Consider the following 17,154-nt stretch of genomic DNA (forward strand, 5'->3'; position numbering starts at 1 on the left):
CAGCCGTGTAGGAGCTGCCGTATGAATTGCCTCTATGAATTTAATTAACCTTTACCAAAGGGTTAGGCTTTTTCCCCACTGAAAACAGAACTAATTTTAATCTTCACCCCTCTCTTTCATATCACAGGTAGTGATTAATTACTCAATTGTGAAAGGACTGAAGTACAATCAAGCAACACCTACCTTTCATCAATGGCGCGATGCACGGCAGGTCTATGGCTTGAATTTTGCAAGCAAAGAAGAGGCTACCACATTCTCCAATGCAATGCTGTTTGCTCTAAATATCATGAACTCACAAGATGGAGGTAAATTAGCAGCCACTACGCTCTTTATTAATCTGTGACCTTTTACAATGCTTGTTATCAATCACCTAGTGCAGTTGTATTGGATAGCATGCCATTATAAAAACCGTTATAATAAAAAAAAGTTGGTTTCTAGTAGACAGACTTTTAGAACAGCATTTGCTGTGGTATGAATTGTACATATTTTCAGGTTTCATTTGCCTGCCTTCTAATTTTTCATGGTGCCTTAACTCACAACAGGAAGTCAGTGGTTATTTGGAAAAGCCTCAGCAGGCAGGTAGCCCCACTGATTTATAAGGATCTGTTTATGCGTTGTGTTACATGTAAGATGGCAGAATATAACTTTAAATAAACAGAAGCTAGAGTAATATTAGCAACATTTTATAAGGTAGAACTTGGAAATGGTATTTCCAGTGTGTTGGGCATCATCTACAACCGTTGGCTCTTGTGGGTCGGCTTTTCAAAAGAGGAGTGTGTGGCCTCTCGGTTATTTCATAAGGTAAAATGCAAAGGCTTATATGCTGGACGTTGACTGATGTTCTTCCTAAGTATTATATTGACTGCAGTTGAAGTTTGTGCTGAAGTTTACTGTTCTGTGAAATTGTCATTACACTAGCTTGACGACGGCCCAAAATAAAGTCCTGGTTTCTCAATGGAAACCAGTTTCTGGTCTGTGGTATCTGGATGAAGTACTGCCCTCCATTACATGCCTATGACCTCTCTGCAGCTCCTGGGCTGGGAACAGAAAGCAATGCTTGTGTGTTGTGGTTTTTTTTTTCCTGCAAAATACACACCACAGCCCTGTTTTCCTCTTGAAAACACAGTGAGTCAAGGTTTACATCGCTTGCTGCCATCCAGGTTTCACTGCAGTGTTTGCTGGCAATGGACAGCAGCTCTCTAGAAAGAGATTGTCTCCTGACAACCTTCAGTACACAAATAAGTCTTACTAAAAGTCTATTTGTAATATAAAAGTTCATATTTTTTCTTTTGCTATTTCCATTCATTCTGTTGAGCTGACAAATGCAAAAGACGTCAAAAAATCAAGAAATGTCTTATGAGCTATATTTAGAAGTACTGAGGACTGAATTCTGCCTTCTTCAGCTTGAACTTTTTCAGCTATAGTTGTGCCACACCAGGAGACTTCAGGAGGAAATCTGGCCAACACTCACCAGACCTAAACTCATGCAGGTCTGAAGTACTCTTTGGCTGCTCATATGTGCTCAACCCGTTTAGGCCACCAGATGAGACTTCAAAATTTGGATACTTTGACTATAGTCTTGATGTGGTGATTGGTTTAATGTCTGTGAGGAGTCTGCCTTTCTTACAAAAGTCCTTAAGTTTTGGGGTTTTTATTTCCATCTGTCTCTTCCTGTCAAAGGGAGTGGGGTTTCTAAAGAACTTTGAGGTTGTTCCAGGGAGGTGCCTTGTGGAAACGCGTCTCAAGATAAGAATTTATTGCTCTAAGGATAAAACGAAAGAAACTGTCTTAAAGTGGATACTTTAATTATGTTAGCTACTCCTAGCAAAGAAAAACAGGTATTTTTAAGAAAGTGGTTTCGAGTATTTGAAAAGCGTGTTAGATTTCTGAGAAGTTTATGATTATACAGCAAATAATAATTTGCATTTTTGGGGGTATTCTTTTATTAATTTACTTAGCATACCAAAGTGTGTTAGATGCTTTACAGACAAAATAGCCAGACCATGCTGAAGAGCTTTCATTTAAAGTTTGTAGTTGTCACATAGACAGACATGAATTGGGTCACAGATGAAAAAATTTCCTACTTTCCTTTCTAGAAAAAAAGATGCTCTGGTAAACACTCAGTCTTCAACAACCCCTTTTCTCTCATACATAAAGTGTTAGAAATTTCAGAGATTGCCAGTTGTCCCATTCTTTACAGCTGAGCTTGTCAAAAACTGAAATTTGGTTTAAAGGGAATTTCAGCATTAGTGTTTTTTTAAAAACCTCTGATTCTGTGAAACAAATTCCCAAAATATTAATTTTTAGCAAAATTAATTTTTAATTACAAAATTTATTTCTATACATATTTCTCTTTAAAATTTTATTAGCTAAAAATTGATAATATATTATATTGAGGACTTTTATATTATCATAAGTTTCCCAGTTATTGCAATGATCTCAGCATGCGAGTTGACAGCAAAAGTACATAATGGATATAAGGTATAAAGTGTTTTTTCAGATCTGCTCTTCTAGGCTCATATAGTGAATAAGCTTTTGTGGGCATGAATTAATGCAAATAGGAATTCACACAAACAGACTTATCCATATATCTTTTCAGGCACAGCCGCTGCCTGCATGCTCCGTCCATTCTGCTGCCTGTATGCTGCATTAAGGTTTACTTTTTCATATGGAAAAATCATTAGGAAAAAAAATTATTTATTATATCTACACATCCGTGTATTAAAGTTGCTCATGTGCTTATGCAGATGGATGACAGCTTTAAGGAGTGCATTTGTACACACAGAACTGCTCACACACTAATAAAATCCTCAACTAAATCCAGATAGTTAAACAGAGGTTCCCTCTGGCACATCCATAGTACAGAATAGCCTTTCTATCTGCTAGCTTTACAGTTTGGGATATGCTACGAGCAGTACTTAGGATGTGCCATTTCTAATGTTTAATTGTTTCGTATATTCCCTGCTGAGACATTAGTATGTTTAGGTACTACTAATCTTCCCATAGCTGGATACAGATTCTGGCTTCCATGACTGCTTCTCCCTTCATTCTACCGCCCACTTGCATCGACTAAAATTAATCATGGTAGACTACAGCAGATAATCTGAGACTGCATCATATCTTCAGCAGATGTGGAGTCAGAGTACTCCAATATTTGGAAAAATAACCAGTCTTAGTTGCAAAGCAATGGTGTGGGTTTTTGAATGGCGCACTAAGCTGAGTGAGTTTTAAAAAATTATAGCAGTCTGTGTTTTGGGGAGTTGGAAATAATTTTTAGGTAGTGCTGACTTTCAAATGAATGACTCATTCAAATGAATATACAGTTATGAGCTAGTGTTGAGGATTACTGTACTGTCCCACTTCTTCATGAGACAGACTACGATACCCGAGATCATTCACTGCATGCACTGATCTCTATGCTGATTATGTGGGGCACTAGTGAAAACTAAATTGAGTGCTTCAAAAACTAAATCGAGTGCTTAACCTGTGGTTAAATGGGCTGAATCAGATCTTATATCTAGCCTGTGTTAACCTGGGTTGAGTATCAAGATCATCCCTGGAGAGGGATTCTTCCAGGGACCCTCATGTCCCAAAAGTTTGAGAGAAAAGCCATAGTCCAAACTTGCTGTCTAGTCATATTTCTGCAGTGGATGAATTCATACTCTTACCCACCGAGGGCTGGCCTTCTTCAGCATGGCCAAATTCTCAGTGCTGTGATGGGAGCCTCTCCCAGCACGCGTCCTCAGGGTGGGGTAAAGCAAGCCTTGCAGTGCAGGCAGGAGCTGAGCATATACTCAGCTCAGTCTTGTGCTTTGTAAGGATGTTAATGATCATGTTAGGGGTAATCTGAAATGAGATAAAATAAGACTAAAAAGAAAATAATACAAATGTATACCATCCTTCCTTTAGAGTTTGTCAGTTGCCTCGCTGAATCACAGTTGTTTACCTGTCACCTTGTTTATATGCCTAATTACTTTGATTTCCTTATACATCTCTTTCATCTGTTCTCCTTTACAATAAAAAATGAAGAGTTGGTGCTGAGCCAGCCTGCAAAATGAGAGCAAATGATAACATTGACTTGCTCATTACCAGTCTCTTCCTCACAGTTCTTTAATGGTGTCATTTAGTAAGACCATTAGTATGACAAATGACTTCCCATTAAATTGTTTTTCTTTCATGGGTGTCCACTTTGTGAAGCCAGACCTTTTACTGGCATAAGTTACTTGATGCAAGGAGTGTCACCAGCTTACCTTGTCACCTGCAGCCAGATTTCACTGGGGACAGACCCCTTCTTGCCCAGGGATACTGCAGGAAAAGCATTTTGTACAGATCCTGCCCTCAGGCTGTTTGATGTTTGGTAAGCAGACAAGGTTCATGTTCTTCAGGGCTTATTGTTAAATCCTCTTAGATTTAACAAGGGCAATGACCGGTGGCAGTACAGCACAGTTATTGGAGCACGGCATAAGGTGAGGATATCAGTAAGCTAAAGCGGGCAAGTTCTTCCCTGACATAATTTTGTAGGAAAGCCGGTGGTGCCTATGATGAAGGTAACTCTTTCTGCAGGGCTTAACGGAGCCTGTACACTCAGCGCTTCTCCCAGTGAGTCATTACATTTCTCTGGGAGAGGGAATGAGAATATTTTACCTCCTTTCTTGCTCCCCACATCGCTAGGGACAGGCAAAGGAATGACTTCATTTCTTTCCTTCCTTATTTGCTCACTTCAGACACTGTCTTTGCATCCCTGCCGGTCCCTGAAGCCCCTGCATGTTTCTATGCTGCAGAAGGAGGCAGTGGCTCGGCTTTGTGGTTTGGCATGACCAGCTCTGAGGGCATCTTGAGCTTCCATGGCTTAGAGATTTGGTACCTCTTGGAGAAGAATTGAGAGTCTGATCTATGCAGCCTGCTGGTAAATGCTGCCTATGACATAGTGAATATAACATATTATGGACTTTTCTTGATGTCTTTGCCCTGGGGACTTGAATAGTTATTGTTGACTTACAATGCAAGAAGATCATATTTCTAAATGTAAACACCACATGCTGGAGAGCCTTATGCAGAGAGCTATGTTGCAGAGTTAGCCATAGTTAAAGAGGTCAGCTGCCTTATCTGACTAAGACGGGTGAAGTTAGAGGAAAGCATGAAATAGCAGGGGACAGGTTTCAAGAAAACGAATAGTGATTTCTTTTTTTTGCTTGTAAGAAAGACATTTTCTTGTTCTGAGTATAAGTGGTTTACAGACCACACGATATAGACGTGTAGGTCATAGAGGGTGCAGAGTTCATCCCCGTGCCTTCCGACACAGAGCTTCACAGACCCAGCTTTAACTCTGCAGGGAGGACATTTTGGCAGTCAGAAGGATTCCTCCTCACTCTTCTTCTAATTATCAGATCTGCTGACTTTTCTTTTCCACCATTGTGGATTATTTGACATGTATTTCTCCAGTCCCCTTTCCCATAAGTTGGATTTGATTAAGTTCTTCAGAGTTTCAGATCTTTTTCCATTCCTTCAGTCATTCTGCTCTTATCCAGAAGTGACTGCATTTCTATATTGCTGGGAGGGAGTTCCTTGAAAAGCACTTTAAGCCCTCTAAAATAAGGAAAGAAATAGAAAAATAAAGCATTGATTCATCAAATAGCAGATAAACTGGCATATAGCATACATTCTTCTAGTTAGACGCCCTAAGTTTTTGCAGTGTTTCTGTCAGTGCAGGATGTGTGTGAAGATTATGGTGCACTGGATTTCAGATGAAAGTACACATTTTTTTTAAATAGAATTTTATAATGTTATATTCATTTTTTTGTTAGAATTTTTCCAGCTAGTCCTGCATCTCTCAATATTTCAGTGGCTCTAAAGTGTAACTGCTGGGAAAGTCAGTCAGCTGCATTCATCTTCTACAATGCAGTGACTGTTTTATTTGATAATATTGCCCCAAGACTTCCCAGCACCACAGAGGACACAGTGTGGGAAGACAAAAGACTGCATCTTCATTACAGTACTGCATAATACATAAAATAACTCATCAATAATGGAGGGGACCCACCACAGAACATAATGCCCACTTGCAGACAGCTGGTTCCAAAACCATGCTGGTGTAAAGAGATCCATGCCTCATGTAAGGCGCTTCACATGCTGTGCAGTGGGCTCATTTCCCATGCTATCAGGTGTGTTGGTACAGAGTATAAGCCACTAAGATGGTATATTCTGTGAACGTTGTACTTTGAAGTGTGCTAATAACATTTAAAGACTCACGTAAGCTCATATGGTGTAGGTATTGCAGGACCGTAAGCATGCCATTCTGCTGCAGGTCTTTTAACCAAATGATCTCAGAAGTTGTTCCTGTTTATAATGTAGGCATAGAGAATGTGTAAATAACAAGCTTTTAAACTTATTAGTGTAAATATGATCCATGTGGTCAGACACCTAGTGCTAGCCAAAATAGCAACCCACAGGCAGTGGTTAGATTATCTTTAAGGTCCCTTCCAACTCAAACCATTCTATGATTCTATGCATTGGGTACATGTTAAAAATAGAAAAAGCTTTTGCTTCTTTAAAAAACAAAGCTTCCCCAGGGGAGTAAATCTTTCCGGAGTGACATCTTCCAAAGGCACCAGAGAAAGGTTTAAAGAAATAAATTTCACAATTTTTCCAGCCTCACGCCTACTCCAGTTTCAATATAAACTTTAGTTGCTCAGAAATGCTCTGCAGATAGGGCATTTTCTGATCTAACTTGCTGTGCTTTGTAAGTCAATGAAGAGGGAGGGAAAATTCAAGTAAGATGATGAGCTTTTTTGTTTTGTCTGCTGCATTGCTTTATCACTGGAACTGTTCCAGAAAAATCCACCTGACCTATAAATAATCTTTTAGTATATTGCTTACTATAGGAATAAATTCCTTCCTTTGCAAACTGGACAGAGATGAGCTGTTATGCAACAAAGTAGGTGTGAATTTATTTTCCTCCGCAACCAGTGAGGGGTGCTCCCCAGGCAGTGCCCCACCATGTGTTCAGTGGGTCCCGTCTCTGCGCGACCCTTTGAGGGCAGGAGTCCCTTGCACCCCCAGCTGAAAAACATCATCTCAAGCCATAGTAGCACTCGCTGGGTCTTGCTCCCAAGGCTCATTCTTACTGTGCTGTTGCGGATGACAGTTCTCATACAAGCCCACTGCCTGTGTTTCCAAAACAGCCAACACTACTCCTGGAATTATGGGCACTTTCCTTGCAAGGGCTGCTTGCCTGCAAAACTGCTTAAGTGCCCTCTTCTCAGGTTAACCTGAGTTTCCTGAGATGGATATATGACATTTCTAAGAACCTGGGTATACTTCATAAGTTAAGTTCGCATTAAGCGAAACATGTTTAAAACCAGAACTGGAAGAAGTTGGCCAAGCCAGAAGAAACAGGGAGTAAAACTGGTTAATCTTCCATAGTAACTTGGCTCCAGCTGACTGGAGCACAGGAGGTGAATTGCTTCACTCATGAATAGATAAACTAGGATTACAGACTCCTTTCACTGTTAAAACTGCAAATATCATTGCTGTTATTCATCTGTCATTTAATTATTCTGCTCTACAGAAGTAGGCATCATTTTTTTCAATTCAGTTTTTCAATCCCCCAGATGGTAGGGATCCATGACAGAAAGTTTTCCAGGGCAGTGAAGTGCTCTCCCAGTGTTATGCTAATAAAAACCCATGGCATATTGGTTGTACGCGTCCTAGCCACTTTTCTGCAGGACTCTTATTATACCCCTGCTTAGAGCAGCAGCAGCTCTGGAGCCGCTGTCGCATGTCTAGAACAACAAAAGGTGCCTTTGTTCTTTGAAGAGCATAACAAATCTAACGGCTCTTGAGTCTCTTGCTGATGTTTTTTGCTGTGCTGAATTCTTCTGCACAAAATGAAAACCACTTCAGGAAGGAAACTGTGTGGGGAGAAGATTGTTGAGAGATTTAAGAGAGACTTGCACACATTGAGAGTGAAGACTTATACTAACAGATTCCCTAGCGCTGTTGCCCTCAAACCCTTGTTTTTCTGAAACTGGTGCAAACTGGCAAAGTTCCCAGAGCTCAGTGGTAGGAGATGCAGTGTGGCTTTTTCACTAGACTACAATAAGTGTCAGAAGAATATATTAGCTTAGGGAAAAAAAATGTAATTATCAAAATTTAAGAAGTCCAGTAATTTATGTGCAAGCAGTGTAGGCCAGATTTCAGCTGGTTTTCATTTGGAGACCATTTATAGCATGTTTGCTTGCTGAATATACCTCTTTATCGGGCAAGGGCACCTTTTCAGGGGTTAGTCTGGACTATATATACCTCATGTCCTGTATCAAGCCATGGCTATGAGTGGAGCTCAGCCTCAAGCCACAGAAGTATGAAAGCTGCCTTGCCCCAGGAGATGCTGTGACTCAGAAGCAGCTCCATGTCATTCTCCCTCCTCTGCTTCCTCTCCTGTCCCCAGAGAGGTGGCAGGAGAAGGAGTACCTGCCACCAGGACACTGCTGGCATCCTCTGGGCAGTGGGTGGTGGGCTATGCCCTGACTCTGCCCTTCTGCGCTGCCCAGGCAATGAGCAAAGGGGAGGGCTTACACACCCTCTGCCTTCTTGCCTCCTGCCCGTAGTCTGTGCTTGGAGTCCACAGCTCTTCAAAACTCTGAAGCATATGAAGTGCAAGTGGCTTTTTGTGATGAGAACAGTGTTTTTCTCTTTAGCTATTCCAATGCCATACTTCGGCGTGTTGAGTCTCAGTGCATTTGTTTTGCTCAACAGTAATAGTCTATAGGACATTTATTTATTCATTGGGCACCTGATTTCTTTCATGAAAGAGAAGTTGCTGCTTGGAAGAGATTTGATCTTTTAACAAACCTTCTTTCAGTTTTGTGTTCATTTTCTGTCATTCTTAAAAGTGCTTTGATATTTGATGTCCTGGGGTAGTCTCTAAAATAACATGACTTCATTTGTGTCGGAGCAAGAATTGCTTTTTTAAGGCAGTTTGTCTTCCTTTTCAAACCCTGCGTGAGTTAGAGCGCTGTAATTCCACGCAGAACAATGTCATTTACCTCTGTACATACACTGACATCTCACCCCACTCTTCCAATTCATCCACAATATTTTTAAAGCCAAATATTGGTATAGTTTGTAATATATAATGTCATTGAATAAGTTGAAAAAGAACATTCTGTGAAATTTTTCTCACTAGAGGAAAAGTGGAGAAAGAACATTGAAAATAAATAAACTGTTTTAAATACTGTAAGGGATGCCCTCATTCTTAAAAGAAAAAAATGACCAGGCAGTGTCCTGTGAGGGTAGTTACACAGATCCAGATTTGCAAAGAGTGCTAACTGCTGATAGGAACTCCTAACCTGAATCAGCCAAACCAGATTGATTTTTACAGTGGTGCTGTGCCCCTCCAAATGCTATTTATTTTTGGAAAAGTAAACTATAGAACCTTCTAAGAGATTGTATAGAAAGTGACATCTCCAGCTTTCTACGGCATTAATAAGTATCCAAATAACACAGGTTGTATTCATTTTGAATCATTTTGCAGAAATGGTGCCTTATGATAATGACGATGTTGTCTAATTCTGGTGTTAGGCCCCCCACCCCAATTCCTTATTTTATACTATTCATGGGTACCCTATGCTAATTGTTGGGTACTAGCTGATTTGTATCAGTGACTAACTTGAGATGAGATGCACAAATGTATAGGGATTAAGATAGGTTTGGGTTATTAGTTGCTGAGCTGGCAAGAAACTTGATTCTTTTTTTTAGTAGACTTTCTGGATTCCCAGCTAAGAGCCAGACCTTATAATAGTTTGTCTCAACACAATAATTCATACACTCCCTGAGCTGTGATCCCACTCAAACAAGTAATAATTGTGTCACCATGATCCTCCTGTTACTGGGAGTAGAAGCGTAGGCATCTGTAGTACAGGGTTTTGTACCTGAGCAGGGCTGTCACTGTGGTCAAGGAACAGTAACAGGCTCCTGGGACAGTTGGTTACATGTTTTAGTACGAGGCACCTCTAGGCAAAATTCAGCCTATTTTTTCTCTCTTTTTCGTCACTGCCTGTAAAGAATTGCTGCTAAGAACCCTTCTCTGGTTCATGGCAATTTCGCTATGATCCTCTCCCAAACTTTCCAATTAATAGATTAATTATTTCTAATTATGCTATAATTAATTAGTGACTACACTAATAGTTAAACCTCTAGTTTAATAATAATAAATTAGGGATCTGGAAACGAATGTGGATAAGCTGTATTTTTAGTGATGCTCCATGGATTTCCCTGGGACAGTTAGTGAGAACTCGCAGGAGTACATGTGTTGTGTGCATCCGTATGTGCGTGTTCACAGGAGCAGTGCACATCAGATTATCACTTCTCTGACTGCCTGAGCTGTGCAAACAGATGGTCTTTGTGCATGCAAATTTTTGGATTTTATACCAGAAATGAACTGGGGAAGAAATTCACACGTATATAAACAGAAGTCAGGAATAAGTTGCTGGGCTGAAAAGACTTTTCACATGTAATCAAAATAAAATTGATAGTGTTTTGAATTTTGTTTTTAAACTCTGCTTTCATTATGTGCCATAGTTCACTAAAAACATGTTCCTGGTCAAAACACACAGCATTTAGGGCCAGAGAACTGGGCGGGGACAGCCAGGGGTGCAGCTGAGGAGCTAGAGCACGGCTCTGCAGCCCTCTCCAGCAGCAGGCTCAGGTGAAGGGAAAGTCTACCGCTTAATTCCAACCACCAAGTGAATTGCCATATGCTGCCACCAGCAAAGCATGTAGAGCAGCTTCTGCTGCTCATTGGTAATCCCCAGGTAGCTCACACAAAGTCTATTAATTGCTGTTTTAGATGGCTCCATGTGGTCATCCAGCATCTTACTCTCACCAAGTCTGGGGGACCCGAAAGCTCTAAGTTATGTGGCATTCTGGAAGCAGAAGCTCAGCCCCTTATGGAAATGACTGTTGTAATTTCTGCAGTTAATACCAACGAAGTAATGCAGCTGAAAATGCAGTTCATTTAACTGAAATTCAGGCACAAAAATGCTGGGCATCTAGTCTACAATAATTGTGTAGTTTCCTTTTCACTGCATAGAGAGAGGACGGCTCACCTAAAGGTGACATGTGGGGGTGCAGTCCTGTGCTGCTGGCTGGTGGCTTGACAAGCTGCACAGTCCCTGCGACGCAACAGGGAGTGAACCTCAACTGTGATAAAATGGAACAATCTCGGGTAGTCCTGCAGTTCAGGAAGGAAGTAATCTGCTAATAGGTGATTTTAGTTCATGAAGCATCTAGCCTTTGCATTTGTACGTGCTCAGCTGCACAGCTGAGGAGAAGGCAGCGTGATTCAGATCTTGAAGGTGCATTTTAAAATCTGCTCCAATTCTACTGATAAAAAAGCCAAACCCTGCCAAGCAATCACTGTCAATGTGATTTGCATGGATTGCTTTATCTGTTGGTCTTGATTAGTATTCCGGAGTGCTCTATAGAAAACAGATTTTAATTCCATTCCCTCCACTGCTGGTTTCCAGGGACTCCCTCTGGTGGTTAGTGCAGTGCCTGAAAACGGCACGTACATCTTTGGCTGTGCAATACAGCACACTACTAGAGGTAGATACTGCGGGTACAGCAATGTAAGGGAGAAATGTAAGCCTATTTCATTCCCTAAATGGATGTAAAAATAACAGTACTTACTGTACTGGTTTTGCTTTATTTTAATGCAAGCCTATTCTCTATTCTAAGGGAGAGAATCAAGTGCTTAAATGAGCCCCATTTTCCAATATTGACCAAATCTTATATAAGAGACCCATCTTGTGCTTTTCTTAATCTCCCCAGAATCTCACTGAGGTGACACTGTGGTGTCCAAGAAATTCAGGACTGGTCCCTTAGCTCTCAGGTCTGGTTGGTGGGATCCAAGGGTTGTGTGGTGGATGATGGCCTTCCAGCAGCATTGCCTTTGTGGGCACAAGTACATGCTCAACACCTGTAGTTTTACCCAGGCTTAGACATGTGAAGAAGCATCCTCCTCTGTGTGTCTGCAAAACAGTGCTTCATTTCTTCACTTGTTTCTGAAGCAGTGAACACCCTAAGTGTATCTGCTGCAAGTATCTATGTGGTTTAACCAAACTCTTCTGAATCCTCTGAGAAAGCACCTGTGACTGCCAGACTTGAAGATGTTGGCTAGAAACTAGTCCTTATACATGGGCCAGAGAGCTGGTATTTCATAGTCAGTAGGACTGATACCCTCTGAGGGAGACCTAAGTTTGGTGTGCTGAGTTTACTGTAACTGTAGGCTCAGCCTCTTGCCATGCTACTCAGTGGTTCTCTCTCCCATCTCCAGGGCATTCCTCCTGAGTCCTTTCTAAGTCTTCCTTTATTATGTATGTGTCCATCCTTTATGAAGACAAGAGAAAAACATCAGCATTTCCATAGACAAGAATATGTACTCATATCTTCTCTTAGTTTAAGCAATGACAAGCTCCAAAGGCAGTTCCCCCCGGTCTGCAGGTGAGCACTGAGCACCTTGATCCACCGCTGTTCCTAATCTGAAGGTCCAGCACAAGAGGGGAATTTGAACTGACAGAGGCATCCATGAAGGTACTGTTTCTGTACTGGTGGCATCCTATCCCAGCAATATAATTAACCAAATTTTGTACTTTGCAAAAACAGATACCCAGATTATGGGAAGGGTAAATTCTGTTTCAACTCTGTGTAAGAAGATTTGAGGCCAATGATTACAGAGGCCTCATGTACCACAACCATCCAGGCAACAGGTACATAGAGGATTATATTTTAATACATAATCAGTGGAGCTATCACTCTTTTACAGTGGGGACATGACTTTATTTTATTCTAAGACCATGCATAATTCAATGTATGGAAGTCCTCTTTATTCTGATCTCATACTAGACTCAGAGGACATGAGAAGGAGCCAAGAGAATTACAGATTTAATCCCCAGTTTCTAGTGCATTCTGCAAATTGGCAGAATGCTGCTGTGGGGAAGGTGAGAGGCGGCTGGCTTAGAGGTGCTTTCCAAAAACATGTCCCCACTACCAACTGCAAGAGTTAAACAGAAGGTGCAGCTGTAAAACTGCATCACACATGGAGACTGTGGGCTTCTGAAGTACTGCCTAGAAGACAATGCAAGAGAGACGATCTCCATGTGTTTTGTAAAGCAGAAAATTTAGAATCAGTTATTTGTAGTAGGTGACAATGATTTGTCATCTGCAAGTCCTCTCTATTTGTCTAGGCAAATCAGTGTAAATATTGTAAATGGCTTTCTGCAAGGAATGCAATGTATTATTGTGAATAAAAATGTCATTAGGGATCAATCTGTTGTTGTATTAGTATTAGAACTGACAATATGTGCATTGACCATGCTGAGAAACCTAACATCTAAAGGTTTGACAGCTAGAGACATACACTGGGAGAACTGGGAGAAGAGTAGGACTTCTTGATCTGACATTCAGATCTTATTTCTCTTGAAAGAGTGTGAAGGATAAGAATGGGTGAGGTGGGAAGGAGTCAGCCATATAGACATTAGAGAGTATTGTTGGTATTTTCAGAAGTGCCCAGATCCCCACAACTAGCTATGGTAAACTATTGTTTCCAAATCCCTTGTTCCTGGCCAATGCAGACAAAGATCTTCTTCTAGGTTTGCTCAAATATTTGTCTTCTGTGGTCTTAGACTTCAGATGATAAGTTCGGACTCTTGATACGGAGCTAAAACTTAAAGGAGGTGGAACCTGTTAGTAAACTTCCCACGGTACAATGTCCAGAGCTATCATTCTGGGAAGGAGCAGGCTTAAACACACACTGGGTGTGTGGTTTGTCTCAGTGCTGTTGGTGTAGCCATTGCAACACAAGTCAGTGTATGGTGTGACAGTATCTTTGCAGCAGGTAATACACGTAAGCTGTTGTTCATATGTATTTCTAATGACGCTACTTGGCTGTTCACTAGGAGGAAGAACATCATTCAGCATTGAGGACTGTCTTGGCTTTTTTCACACCTTTAAAAATAAACACATGGTCACGAGTAATTGAGATTATCACCTCGATCGATGTCTTGAACTTGCTAAATGTGAATTGCTTGTTCTTGTGAAGAAATAGTGCGTTTCCTGCAATGTGGCAGAGCGAGGAGCAGGACTGCAGGTACCCGCGTGCCAGCCTGGTGCTTTGTGTACAGGAGCAGGAGGGTGTTCAGAAGGTTGGATATTGTCAGAAATCCATGTGAATATGGATTGCCCTGAAACTCAATGGATGTTCAGTTCTAAGGCATTTTAGTTTACAGGATATTTGGTTTTTCTTTTTTCAGCATACCACAGGCAACCAGTATTGGCATCCACGATAGAAATGACTCTGCACATTTGGAGCTGGGTGCTTAGGTTCCCCTGCATCATTTACAAAGACATACATTTCATTTTCACTTCTCAAGATGCTTTGGCAGCAAATCTCACAGGATCCTTGCTAAATGCAAAAGAAAACTTTGAATCAGCAAAATAGCAAGGCTAACTGAACTCGGACAAAAAGAAATGAGCCTTTTGGTGTCCTCTGGAGCCTGCCAAATCACTAATGCACATCTAATGCAAAGGCTGGCAAGAGTTAGCATGCACAATGCCTCAGGAGGGGCACCCTTGAGCAGGGATGCAGGGGTGGAAGGATGTAGGGAGCCAACTGGCAGCGGCAGCATGCAAGCTGTTCCCTGCAGCGCTCTGGAGATGTATGGCTGAAGTGCATGGACAGGTTTCTGGATCTGCAGTGAAGGCAGGAGGCACCAGGGCAAAGCTTGGTCCCTGTAGAGTCAACAGCAAAACTCCTGACTCTGAGATAAATGAGGAATTTACCCCTAGTTTGTGAAAGGAAGAGGAGTTTGAAAAGTGTAATAAAGGTGAGGATCCAAAGCGAAGCATGCCTCATGCTTTCTGTTGATTATTTCGTACCTCATCTCTGACCTTTCTTATGACTCTAAATTTAATATTTAGACTTCAGGGATAAAGCTTGAACAATAAACATAGATATATTGCTCTTTAGATGACCTGGCATTTGATTCCTTTTTTTTTTTTTACAATCTGCTGTAACATTCCTGTAAGCTCAGAGTAACTGCACTTTTTTGAATGTTATTGCAATGATTTCTTTACAGATGAGATTGCCTCTGAGTGGCTTTTCATTATCTCATCAGCCTGGGAGTGCACCCCCAAACTGCCTTCTTTTTGCTTATCAGAGTTTACTGGCATGTCCAGAAGTTGCCCAACTAGGGTCATGCTGTATATATTTCTTGTCTTAGGTCACATTATTTTGCAGTTAGATCTTTCAACACCACTGTATTTTTAAATGTTTTCCCTGACGCTGCAAATGGTGCAGAAAGTTGCAGACAGGCAGCCACCAAATTGAGCTGAGTTGGGTGCAGGGGGTTTGGTCAGCAAGCCTTAACAAGGATACTATTTTTACAGTGATACATTGAGAAACCATTGCAAAAACCTCAACAATGCAGAGATGTGTCCTTGGTCATGCTGTAAAAGTCAGTGTTGGTGTGCTGGGTGCATCAGTGAGGGCTGAATATGCAAGCAGTACTCCGAAGTCTGTTTCATAGCCGTGTTTTCTCACGCATTTCACTGCCACAGCTTATATTTGTTTTAGTCTCTCTTCAACTTGCGAAGTTAAATTACAGATACATTAACAAACAAACTGTGTGCTTCTTCCGGAGCATTCTTAAGGTGCATCAAGCCTGGGGGACTCACTGAGATGCCTACACCAGGCATGAGGTGAGTGCTTAAGTCACCATTTCATCAATGCTGGGAAGAATGCTTTCAAGGGTTTTCAAGGTTCTTTTAAAGGAAACCAGAATTTTTCCCAGAAACATGTTGCATCTGAGTGTACTTTTTATTTTACTAAAATCAAAATGGAACTTTTGACCTTCCTGAGAAGATAAAGTATGTATTTTTCATTCTGAAATTACCTTTTGTTTCACTTTTTTTTCAAATGCACATAATGTAAAATACCTTATTTGGTTATCTTGAAGGCAATAACAAAATCCCAGCTTTCCAATTCAAAATAAAAGAGAAATTCAGGCTAAACAATCTTTTGTGTTTCCATTTTAAATCTCAAATTCAAGGTGAATTACAAAAACAGAGACCTGTTTTGTTTGAAAAGATAAAATGAAACATTGTGTTATTTTTTTAAAAAAAGGAATATCTTTTGTTCAGAATCAAACCCCCATACATTTCTGTGCAAATTCACAGATTGTCTTTAAATTAAATCTTTACATGAAACCCCAAAATTTTACCTTAAAATTCTTTTTACACTTCTGCACTATAAACAGTAATGCAGTAATGATTCCTTGTCAGCAGTATCTTGAATTACTGGATTTCACATTACTTTTATTATGGGTTATTTTTAGCATTAAGATTCATTTATGGCTAATGTGAGAACAGTAGCTATTGAAACAAAATGGCAAAACATATTGTCAGTTTTCACACTACATAAATTACACCAGTATTTTCTCATATTACAAGAGAAACTGATATAGTAGGGTGTTTTGGGTTTTTATCATATAAAATGTTTCTGAAAGTGTACTTTTTTTTTATTGGTGGTTTTGAGGAGAAACTTGCAATGTTTGCTAATATAAAATTAAGCAAATGTATATGTAACGTCTGGAGGAATGGGGATGTAGAGATTAGAAGGCTGTGTAAACCAGTAGTCCTTGCCCTTGCCTCCGGGCCGTGTCTGCATGTGACTGCCCAGGGCTGTCCCTGCTTCTGCCTCCCTATTTCTGGGGGCAGCATGGAGGCAAACATGTCATTTTTAGACATTGTTTCTGGGACTGCTTCCATTGCTTTCCCCTGTGTTCCTTATAAGCGGTTGTGCTAATCAGCTGATTTATGGGTTTCATTTTCCTTGTTCTGCAGCATTACGAAAGGGATGACGATGCTTCTGTTTTCTATTCATATGCGCTTTAAAATTAGGTGGGTTTGTGTTTTCCAGTTTAACCTTGATTAGAGATTTTGAAATGTTTTTTCCTGGGCTTTCCTCACCACATTTCAGTCTTCTTACTGAGTTCAGTGCATACAGAAGTTACTGTTAAATCTTAGTTTCTTTCATTTTTTCAGCTGGAGCATGTTCTTCCTCTCATGCAAGTTCCTATTAATATGAGAGCATTTAAG

At 40.6% G+C, this 17,154-nt stretch overlaps 1 protein-coding gene across 7 annotated transcripts in view; it reads left to right on the forward strand.

Moving 5' to 3' along the window:
* EVL (Enah/Vasp-like) overlaps nucleotides 1-17,154 on the forward strand; it is a 159,070-nt gene that overhangs the window by 88,754 nt on the left and 53,162 nt on the right. For all 7 annotated transcript variants that reach the window (XM_074825099.1, XM_074825103.1, XM_074825102.1 and 4 more), the window contains exon 3: nucleotides 128-305. In XM_074825099.1, coding sequence (XP_074681200.1) covers nucleotides 128-305 — 178 coding nt within the window. The remainder of the gene's footprint in view (nucleotides 1-127; nucleotides 306-17,154) is intronic.

Source organism: Strix aluco, chromosome 4, assembly GCF_031877795.1.
Source record: "Strix aluco isolate bStrAlu1 chromosome 4, bStrAlu1.hap1, whole genome shotgun sequence".
In the NCBI taxonomy this organism is placed as follows: domain Eukaryota; kingdom Metazoa; phylum Chordata; class Aves; order Strigiformes; family Strigidae; genus Strix; species Strix aluco.